The 12,302-nt window shown below is 26.5% G+C and overlaps 1 protein-coding gene across 2 annotated transcripts in view; it reads left to right on the top strand.

Moving 5' to 3' along the window:
* LOC129972986 (uncharacterized) overlaps positions 1–12,302 on the top strand; it is an 80,781-nt gene that overhangs the window by 31,640 nt on the left and 36,839 nt on the right. Inside the window, exon 1 of one of the 2 annotated variants that reach the window (XM_056087321.1) lies at positions 11,732–11,795. The exons of the other annotated variant lie outside the window; for it this stretch is intronic. Coding sequence (XP_055943296.1) covers positions 11,736–11,795 — 60 coding nt within the window. The 5' untranslated portion in view covers positions 11,732–11,735. Of the gene's footprint in view, positions 1–11,731; positions 11,796–12,302 lie in introns of those variants that run through there. 2 annotated transcript variants of the gene reach the window in all.

The following is a 12,302-nucleotide window of genomic DNA, read 5'->3' as shown; positions in this document are numbered from 1 at the left end:
CATAAAATATAAATATTCTTTAAATGTAGATATAAAAATACCTTATTAATTTTGTGCTATTCTTTTTTCTTCGAAATATAAGTAAAAATTAAAGGCAATAAATAACATAACAAATTATTATATCGGCAGAAACTTTTCTCTTCTTTTTCATAACTTCACTTCCTCTTCATTTAACTTATCTAAGGAATTTTCTAATTTATGTTACTTGTATAATTTTCCCACATATATCTTCAAAGGATTTAAGAATGCTGTCATTCGTTTAATCTAGAATTTTCGTTCTCTGTGATTAACACCATATTTTCGTTTGATAAATATAAAAGACAAAACATATTTGAGATAAAACTTTTAAGGATTTAACTCAATATCTATGATGATAATCAGTTATCTTATAAATTAAATACTGTTAACAGCAAGTTTTATTTTATTTGTTCCCAATAACGATAACGATATCGATTCTTTAGTTCTTACTTTGATGTAGAAAGCAAATTCATTGATTATCTTAAACTGAATTCATGTTATGTTTCAGATTATTGCCGTATAAATGAAACGTCGGAATAGATTAAATAATGTTAAGCTTTATTTATCCTTTTTCTAAATATTCACATCACGTTATATTTTTCATCTTTGAACATTTGGCTTTAAAATTTAGATCTTTAAAATGAATGATCCTTTAAAATAAAATCCTCGAAAAATCTAGATTTCTTTTATAAAACTCTATTTTCTCCAAAACAACTGTGGTTGTTGTTTTGATTGTAAGTTTCCAACCAATAAATTTAAATCAGCGTAACAAGACCATTTTTTACCAAAACGATATTTTTTTCAGAAATTGTTTTAGAAAGGAATGTTATTGAATAGATATATGTTATTTTAAAATTTTTCTGTGCATAAAAATTATCGGACATTAATATTTGAATAGTAGAAGAAAATTTAGTCCAAATATTGTATTACATAAAAAATATATTGTTTAAAAAAATAGATTGTTCTTATAAAAATTTACAAATCTGCAATGTAAATGTAAAGATTGTTTGACAAATTCAATCAATATACCTGGTAATGTCGTTAAATTGTTGGATTGCAGGCAAATATAATTTAAAAAATTTTTTGACTTAAACTGATTATGAAATTAAGGGCGATTCTTTTTATGATTAAACAAGAAAAAGAAGATTGATTTCAGTTGAAATAAATTGCAGCGACAAGTAAATTTTCTTATACGAAATATACAAAGAAAAAAAAGGGAAATTTTATTTTTATTGTTTCATCACCTAAAGATATATTTACATTCAACTAAAATAGCATTATAAAATATATTGTTCAATAAAATGAATATTTGAAAGTCTTAGAGAAAAAAGAATATTTTAATGACTTTTCTCAAAATTATACTGTAATTAGATTTAATCTTCGAAAAAGTCCAAGTGTCTTTGTTTTTGAGAAAATTAGATAGAAATGATAATAAGAATTTCGGTTAAACATTAAAAAAAAACAGGATAAGGATTTTATGTTAACGAGTTTTTTAGATAGTTAAGTCAATTTTAGTTTAGAGAAACATCAAATTCTGAAGAAAATTAGATACGTATGTGCAAAAATATTTCAAAAAAATTAGCATTTAATTGAAATTACAAAATTATACATAGTTTTTTTTTCAAATAAATTTATATTGAGTAGTAGGGAAAAAAAGAAAGAAAAATTAAAAATTAAATCGCTTGGAATATTTCCGAATTTTTAAAGATTATGCATTTTTTAATTGTTTAATCATAATAACTTTCATTTTAAGAAGGTTTTAAAAGTAGCCGGCGTATTTATATTTGAATACACGCATAAAAAAAATTCATAACCCTAAGTGAACAATTCGCAAAAATACTTAATAGAGTTCACCATCTTCTTTAGCATAGAAATGTCAATATAAAGATATTGACTACAAACATTGCTTTTAAAACGAACAACATCATCATGAGGTCAAAAAGTGTATCCTATACGATTTTAGTGTACAGTTTTTATTTAAAATATTTTATGTATTTCTAACAAATCAAAGAAAAGTGTTTTAATAATTTCAAATATTTTGTTGTAAATCGGTTTATAATTTGCCTTAGTAGAAATTCACGTATTCCATGGTTTTCATAACATGTAAGGAACTCAACAGTAATGAATAAAAAATTTGGAATAGTAATATTCATATTCTTTCTTCAAAAAACTATAATTTTCTCTGTTTATTCAAATAATAAGAGGGTGAAATTTAAACAAGAATAACGGAATAAAATAACTCATATTAAAACGTCAGTACGAATAGACATAAAAAGCACGTCATCTCCGATCAAACAAATCACGACTTTATCACATCAAACAGGTTTGGACGCTCCACGTGAATTTGATAAGAAAAATTATCTTTACTCCGTTTCCTCGTTTCCGAAAATTGCACCAGAAACGATTTGGTTAAGTGAGCAGTACTTCATCATTTAGCAACAAGTTAATGAAGTAAACAATATAAATCCGAACATCGATTATGTGAAAGACGAGAAATTAAATAAATTAAGAACACAAAAACAAGACAGGAAAACTTTTTTTTTCTTCTTTTAAAGTTCCAATTTTTTAAAAATTGACCTAGAAGGATAATAACATCATTTGGGTCGAAAATAGGAAATTGCCAAAAGGCAATGATTATCTTCACGAACAAAATGAGCTTTCGGAAGTTGCCAATCAATCAATTCTAACGAGAGAGGTGACATTTCAGTTAAGAACTTTGTTTCTATTCTAAGTTTCGTCCTACACTTCTGTATTTTCTAGGGATTTTGTTTTTCCTATTTTCTCCTGCGCTACTGCTGAAACATAAAATTGTTTAATTTGTAAGATCAAAATATTATTTAAAAATTAATTATGTTTCTTCAACTTTTTGAACATACATTTAATGTATGTTCAAAAGGGTGACGTTTCGGTTAAGAACTTTGTTTCTATTCTAAGTTCCGTTCTACACTCCTGTATTTTCTAGGGATATTTTTCCCCTATTTTCTCCTGCGCTACTGTTGAAACATAAAATTGTTTCATTTGCACGATCAAAATTTTATTTAAAAATTAATTCTGTTTCTTTAACCTTTTGAACATACATTTAATGTATGTTCAAAAGGTTTAAATAAAACAATTGCATGCTGAATAATTATTGCTTGATGCAGTTATTGCATGTTATGTAATTGTTGCTTTGAATACTTTTGGAATGCTGACAACAATTTATTCTCAAATGCACTTTTTAATTTCTTTAACATTATTTTTAAACAGAGCATAACTTTTAAAATGTAATTTAACTATTAAATTAATGTCCCAGCAATGCGAAGACTGTTTTGAGATGAACTGTATCATCTCATATCATAATCAGATGGATGATGAGAATTAAAATCAATTATTTGATTAACGCCTCATTTTAAAGTTATAGCAACGTTATTTTAGCACCAACCCTGTCATCATGTATCATTATTTGATGGATGATGAGAAAAATTAATTATTTGTTTAACACCTCGTTTTGAAGCTACAGAAACATTATTTTGAGACGAACCATGTCATCTTGAATCATTATTAGATAGATGATGAGAATTTAAATCAATTATTTGATTAACGTATCATTTTGAAGTTACATGAACATTTTTAGAGACTAACCGTCACCTTTAATCATAATCAGATGATGAGAACTTAATTAAATTAATTGATTAACACGTTGTTTCGGAGCCCTAAGAACATTATTTTGAGATGATCCATATCATCTTGAATCGTCATTAGATGGGTGGTGAGAATTTAAATCAATTATTTGATCAATGCTTCCTTTTGAAGCTACAGGAATGTTATTTTCAGACGACCCATGTCATCTTGAATCATAATCGATGATGAAAATTTCATTCAAGTATTAATACCTCGTTTAAATAATGGAACAGGAACATTATTTTGGGACGAACATCATCATTTTGTATCATAATCGGGTGATAAAAATTTAATTGAATTTTTAGAATTATGTTCCTTTTGAAACTATACTAAAACTATTTAGAAATTAATCTTGTCGTTTTAAATTGTAATCAAATAACGGAGATTTTTCTGAAATTTTAAATAAATATCCATTTTGAAGTTATAAGAGGACTATTTTGGAGTGAATCTCATGAATTTAAACTTCCGTTAGATGACGAGGGCAGTCCTTGAACCGACATTCATTTCTTTAAACTTCCACATCACATCAATGCAAAAGCGTTTAATACTATTGGATTACGTTAATTTTGAGGAATCAAGTCTTAGTCTTTTACTCGCGATTCTCCGGTTCTGAAACTGATAGCTTGTCTCCATTCTCCTTGATTTCGATATTGCGCCAAAAATCGTCACGTAACCTAAGTGTTTGTTGTAACCATTGATAAACTATAATATTTTCCTCTTTTCTGCATATTATTAAACTTTTCTGTAAATAATTTATTAAATAATTATATTTTTAATTTAAATTATTTTTCCGAACATAAAATTATCCTTTTATCTTCGTTCGTGCCTTTCTTTTTTGAAAATTTTCTTCAGTAATGTCTTATTTATATTCACATACACTTTTCGAATCGGAGGATTAATAATATTGAGTTACTTATAATGATGGTGATTTCATGCTGGTCATTATATGGATAATTTTGTTGGATAATATTGTCAGATAATAATGTGTGTCAGATAATAAAGAGTAACTTGAATAATATGTCCACAATGCGTTAATAATTTGTGAAACAACAGAAATGTGTAGGCATAGTAATCAAAATTCATTTGAAATTCACGATGAGATATTTCAAATTCTTGACTCTAGAACAGAAACTTAAAATTATAGCATCCTCTTTCCTGTCTGAAGTATGGGGAAGGGGAATAATTCTGTCTTTCCACCCATAGAATGATTTATCTAGAAATAAGTTAAAGCAATAAATATGTCATATACGAATCTGACACGTTTAAGAATAGTTAAAATTGTCACGAGCTTCCGTTTGTATTGTTGCTTGCGAATGAAGCATTATTTATTAATGGCTGCTTCAGAGAATCAACTGGTTCACCTGAAATATTAATTGCGCAAAGTTTTAATTAATTCTTTTATACATGACTAGTTATTTACGGTTCTTTCAATAAAGTATTTTTAAGCTTCAAATCGAGTTAGCAACTTAAATAGAGTTTTTTTGTTTGTCTTACACTCACTTTTCTAGTCTGAATAAAGTCATCAGGTGTCAAAATCGCATGAAAAACATATTTATCTGGATTTAACTAACATCCATTACTTGTTAAAAACATTAAAGAATAGTCAGTATAATTATTCTACATGCCGAATTTATTTCCCGAAATTCCTCATATTTTAATGAGCCTTGATTATAAATAACACAATATAACTAATTGAAAAAAAATCTAAAAGCAAAAATTCATATCGGCGTTTTCTAAAGAATATGAAAATATAAATAAAATTTTCAATCTTTGATTTTTACAAACGGAAGAAAAACAAGCGATTAAAATGTATTAATGAAAACGATTGAATTTCTTTGCAACAATAAAAATATTGAAGCAAACAAGTTATGCATTAAAACATTTTTTAATTTATTAAAGTAGGTGAAATATTTTTCGTAACTTAAATTAAAAATAATTAAAGGAATTAAAAAGACAATTTTTGGAATTTTTAAATGATGTTAAGATAATTTTATGTAATAAAATTTTCGAAATTTATCATAAAAAACTTCGCTTGATATTTACTAATTAAATTTTTCTGACAATAGCTAATGAAAATATTAATCAAATCGCTCAAAACTGCTCATTTTCACCATTCTAATTCTTTTAGACCAAATTTGGTAGCTGTATGTCAAACTGTTATCTTTACAAAACGCCAAAACATAGCCAAACACAGTAAGTGCTCTTATTATTAAAAAGAATACTAAAAAATAAACGTTATTAAGATTTTTATTTATATGCACTTTAATAAGTAAAAATTGTTATTATTTAGTTGTTATGTTCATAAAATGCGCCAATGCTTACAAAATGGACTTACTTATTTATAGCATGAGTTAAACTGGCCCCATGTTTCCCTTCCAGAATTAAAAATCTTTATGCATACTTGCTTTTCTATTCCTTGATCACAAATTAAAAAACAAAACTTGCATGCAATTTAGTTTCTTAAAGCATTAGTCAGTGTTTTTCATGTTTAAACAATATTTTATGTTAGTCGAATATTAATTCCAATGAGATGATTAATCAAAAAATAATAAATCAAAATATTAAAAACAATCATTAATTCAACACTAAAAAACATTATATTCATTTATAATTGGAAGTTTTAGGCAATTCAAAGCACATAAAAAGTAAACATGTTATAATAACATTTCCATAAAATTAATTTGTCAAAGCATTTAGCTGGATTAGTATCAACATGTCGAAGCGTTGATAATATTAACATTTTATTGATAGATCACAAATGAAATATTTTCAAATTTTCAAGCAAATATAATTTATCTCCAAGAGTTACATATAAATCGATTTATAAACTTATATTGCATACAATCCATGCAATATATTTTTCCGGCTTAGATTTATTTATCTAATTCAAAAACTTAGATATAGTGATCTAAGATTAGCAAAGTATTTAAAATAATGTAAAATATTTAGCTTATTCTTAAAATGGTAAAAGACATTTATTTTTTTAAAATAAATCATTACATTGAATTACATTACATTACATTGAATTCCTTTTATTGTTACAGTAAATGAAAATGCATTATCAGAGGAAATATATTTATGATCACAAAAGATTACTTGTTTTTTTTTTTTTTCAAATATGTAGCTTGAGGGTAATCTATATGCTGTTATATTTATTTTTAAATGCTTATTGTTTCTATATAATAAAAAACGGAAAAGATATCTTTGTAACTATCAGGGTTGTAATATTTTAAGCCATTATATAAAAAAATAATCGATGATGATCTGCATCTTCAATGATGTTTTCCACACTGAAGATCCATTAAAGAGCATAAATTATAACGAAATGGAATAAGCTTGTATCATGTAATTGTTTACATATAATGAAAACGGAGTTTTTTTGAGGTTATCTTGATTAAACCTCATGGTTATAATTCTGGTTCCCACTGTAGAATTTCTGTGTTATCATCCTTATTATAAGATGTAACACTATGTAAATTTAATTTATTTATATTAAATGTACATAATATCCATATTCTGTTGCGTTTCTTCAGAATGTTTCTATGTTACACACCTCAATAATGCTTAGAGAAATTCTATTTATTACTACTGCTACTTATTATTACTACTTACTAATTCTACTTATTACTATTACTACTACTATTACTACCACACGATCTGCTTGAAAGCCTGAATGATTTGAATATGAAAATATCTGGAGTTTATTTCTCTCTTTTATATATAGTATAAAGATTCATCATGGATATTTATTACAAGAATAATAATGAATATAATATGTGTCCAGGAATTTTTACACCCAATGGCGAAATACAGTGCCACAATGTCTTCTCGAAAACTTTCGCCTGAGTTCACTCAGACTGGCAACAAAGAATATGCTGTCCTTTTGCATTGGGTCTATATTACAAAGATATAAAATACGGAATAACCACAAGCACTAGTTACACCCTATATTCCCAGATGAAGATATTCAATGTCAGCATCGTAGACACACACACACATATATACACATATGCATGATTGCATCAATGGGCAGACGATATGATTACAATAATCCATTTTGAACACTATCATTCGTTAATTACATATAATATTAGGTGGAGTTGCAAAATATTCTCACCTTTTTTGTCTGAATCATTAAATCATTATTGGATGCTAATTCCCGGCTTTTGCTTTGGCATCCAGTGATTGAGATTTTTTTAACATTTAAATTGGTTTATTTATCTGTGTGCAAATAAACTTAACATAAATAAATGATAAAGACCAATGAGATGAGATCTGCAATTTTTTTTTTTTTATTTTTACATTGATGCTGATTCATTATATTCATGGATCAAATTGAAGGAATTTTCATGGATCAAATTGAAGATTTTTGCTAAAATTTTCTTTCAGAATAATTTTTATTTTGTATTTGGCATCACTTTTTTGTTGTTGCTAATAGAGCTCCATTTGCTTCAATCCGATTTAAATAATTTGTTTTGATTTGAGTATTCGTGAACATTATGAATAAAGTAGATAGATACCCTGCAATTAAACAAAGCTTCTAATGTTATTATATAGTTACATCTAAAATGCTCCACAAATTATATATATACATATTTTTTATTTTTTAAGCTCTCTGTTATAATATTTTCTTCCACAATTTTCGTCAGTTAATGAATCACAATCAGATATGAAATATTATTAACAAGAAAATTCCCGCCAAGATGGGCACATCTTCTTGTACTGTAAGATGTATCGATGTTCCTAAAACCCTTCTTAGTTTTGTTTTATATGAGTGATAATTATTGTTATTGTGGCATCTAATTTGTATTTCGTTGTATGTTTTTGGTTCTGTATTTTTTGTGTTCAAATATATATAATATGAATTCTTCTGTGTCGATATGTTTTTGCTCTATTACTATTTTCCTGTATTACTTTCTGAGTTGTGAAATTTTAAAAAAAAATACCGAGCTTTTATTTTTAAGTTAGGGCTTAATCTATCTGTCTGGAATATTCCTAATTTTCGAGTCACAGCACAAATGTGACGTATTCATCATACGAGCAGATATGAATGACAAAATAATTTACCAACTCATTTCACTAGAATTTATTACAGGAAAAAAGTCTAGAAAGTCTCTCCGATAAATCATCAAAGCAATTGAAATCTGCTCAGATTAGTTCATTTCATTGTTAATCAACTTGCGCATGCCTTTCCCGTAAATTGCAAGATTTTATCTAAATACGATTCTTACATTGATTATTTTTGTTTGAATAGATATGGGTTATCGTATCACTAGTGCTCCTTTGATCGTACGGCTTTCGGAAGTCGGGGCATGAAAACAAAGATAATGATGCTGATTACGCTTGATCGTGGCATTGTTAAAAACAATGATTCATTGGCATTGGTGATTGCTTAGTTGAATAAAATCTAAAATGTGGGCTACAATAGCGTTTTTATCTAATTAACGTGTATAAAGATAGCAAATCTTCAAAGATTTTTATGCATGAAATCGACTCTTACCTATTTAGCGAGTTTCTCTTGAAATTATTTTACAAGTAAAAAAAGCGATTCATTGGAGATTCATTGTATGAATCATTATTTCATATCTACGAAAGGGAAAAATCTTTGTATTGCAATTAGCACAGATGTATCATGCTTACAGATCTTTTTGTTTTTCGAACCGCGTTTCAATTCGTTTTCAACAAAGAGAAATTCAATTGAATGCATGATTTCTTTGCAGATAAATACCGAAAAATAAGAATCTAAGAAAAATCATTCACTTCTCTGTTCTGATTCGTGATATGAGATCTGCCAAAACAGTTTGGATTTGCTTAGAAGGATTTTAACCTGGTGTAAATTAAGTTTATATATGAAATTTTGTGTTTTGAATTATATATTGGATATCACTTGCTCTTAAATGCTATTCTACATTTGAATCTTAGTAATAACGTTAGCTAATAGAATTAGTAATGATAGTAATGTTAGCTAATAAAATAGTAATAATAGTAATGTTAGTTAATAGAATAGTAATAATAGTAATGTTAGTTAATAGTTAATTAATAGAATATTAATAATGTTATTTGTTATGTTAATATAAACAGGTTTTCCATTCTTACTTTCTGATATAAAGTATAAGATGAGAAAGTAATGTAACCGATAAAAAATTGGATCTCAAGATTTTGACGTATCTCCAAATCTTTCACATTTCCCTGAATCTGAAAAGCATAAGTTTGTAAAATTCACAATCACAAATTTTCAGGATAATCTGATAGGAGTTAGGAGAAATTATTTTACGCTTTTTTGTCCGTTTTCAAAACGTGTTATATTATTTTTTTATCAAAATATTTATACTTATTTATAAAGAAATGAATATTTGGCGATTGTAAATATAAAAATCAATATACCTCACAGTTATCAAAGAGAAATGGTATGAGGATGTGTTCAGTTTGAAAAAATATGTAATGTTCAACAGTGTCATATTTCCCAGTGATTATTATCGTATTTGCTGTTTAATTTCTTCAATAAATTTTTATATAACCTAAAAATATTTTTTTACATAATCTATTCAAAATTACTGATTATTTTCCAATTTCTTTTTGGAATTTTTCATAAAGCACCTTGGATGAATCTCAGTTAGGAATCGTAGAAATTTAGAAACTGCTGGTTTATAAATACCATTAGAAACATTCAAGAAGTGCACTAACTTTATCTGTATAATTAACCGATTCGGGTTGAGACATATGGAAAACCAAGCTAACTAGAAATTCTCCACTTATTAAAGAAATTTATTGAAGTCTATTTTCTTGATACTTTCATTTATATTTAAGTTAGCTTCAATCAAGTTCCTTAAAGAAAAGCAGTTATCTTCAATATTATGATTTTTAAAATAGTTTTTTTTTAAATTTTATATTATATACATTTATATATTTCCTTTTAATTCCATTATCACGAATATTTGAAATAAAACTTCTAAGCTAATTCATGTGGCCTATTTAATGTCAAATCTTTGCACAAAAGAAAATTCGGATATCTCTTGTTATTCATAAAGCAAAATATTTGTGTAATTGCACAATATGTTTGGTAATTCGGAATAATTATTTCCATCTTTTTTTTCATATGCGTCTGTTTAAAAACGAATCATTGGATAGGTGAAAATATGATTTTCTTTCTTTTGAATTCACAATTAATACGTTATCTCAAAATAGTGGTGAAAATATTTCGCATTAAAATGAGTCATTTTCAAGTAAATGTTAACAAAAAAATGGCTCTCATTTATTAATATGACTCTACTTTAAAAACTTAATGCGTAAAAGAAAATTATAGTATGCATTTTTGTCTTTTAATTCGTATTACTGTAGAATAAGAATTATCATTTTTTCTTTCCTATTTAGGCACTGTAGATAATTCATTTTGTGTTTATTCTTTCCAACTTAACTATTCGGAATTAAAAATCAATCGTTTTCAAGTAAATATTAAAAAAAGAAAAGGAAATATAGCATAAAGAAAAAATACAAAATAATGAAATATAAATAAAACATTTTCAAGTAATTTCTGATATAACTTGAAAATTCTCCAAAACAAGCGAACTCTTTTCAACATTCACGATTCCATTTAGAATATCAAAATATGTTTATATATTCCATCACTAAAAATGAATTGTTTACAGGGCAAATATCAAGCAAACACTTAGCCTTTGTGCTTGAAAACGCTAATTCTCCCAAACAATCCTTAAAATATCCCATTGTTATAAAAAAGGATATCGCAGAACATTTTTGATGAACAAGAAAAATGGCGTAACTGATGAATCTTCTGATCTACTCCCGACGTTTCGTCTTCTTAATGCCTAAATTGACCTGGAGCGTGTAATTAGACTAAATAACTACTAGACCGAGCCACATAGATAGATGCTTTAGTAGATCAAAATTTAAAAGCCTCGATTTTAAACGATTGCTTTTATGCACGTCAAAACTCTTTTGTATTCGATAGAATGAGGCATCCTCCGGTTCGCGCTCGTGGTGTGAATCTATTTGCACCTGCTAGTGTTCTTCTTTGAGAATTGTGTGAAAGAATCGGAATAATGATTTGTTATTATGGATTTTATGCAGCGCAACCTAATAGAATACCCTTTTGTATGCAGGTAAAATAAATTACTTTATTTCTATCAGTTTTATTTTAAATTTTGATTCAACAGAAGCTTGCACTTTGGATGAAAAAGATCGAATTTTATGACATGCCAGTTAATTTTTTAGAATTATTGTGTTACACAGTTGTCTCTAAATTATTTATATGTTGATAATTTTTTATTGTATACTTAATTTATGAAATTGGTGCGAATATTTTAGATGTAATTTGCCTATTTATTGTTATTGAATATTTTACCAAAACAATTTACTTCGGTATTAAAAATATTGAATTAAAAAAAATTAAATATTTGTGATAGTGAATCGTAATATAACAGTCTAAAAATTTTCTCTTTTTTGAATTAATCTTATTCTAGACATTGTCTCTATTTATTTAAACAACTGATTATTTTTTATTCAAATTTGGCAACACAGAAAGATTACACGAAATTTTAGTTTTTACTACTTGTTAACTCCATCTTCCTAGCCATTCAAATACATTTTTTTTAAAATATTTTTAATCC

The sequence above is a fragment of the Argiope bruennichi genome, chromosome 6, assembly GCF_947563725.1.
Source record: "Argiope bruennichi chromosome 6, qqArgBrue1.1, whole genome shotgun sequence".
Lineage (NCBI taxonomy): Eukaryota > Metazoa > Arthropoda > Arachnida > Araneae > Araneidae > Argiope > Argiope bruennichi.
Note: the sequence above shows the minus strand (reverse complement) of the source record. Positions and strands in the feature narration are given on the sequence as shown.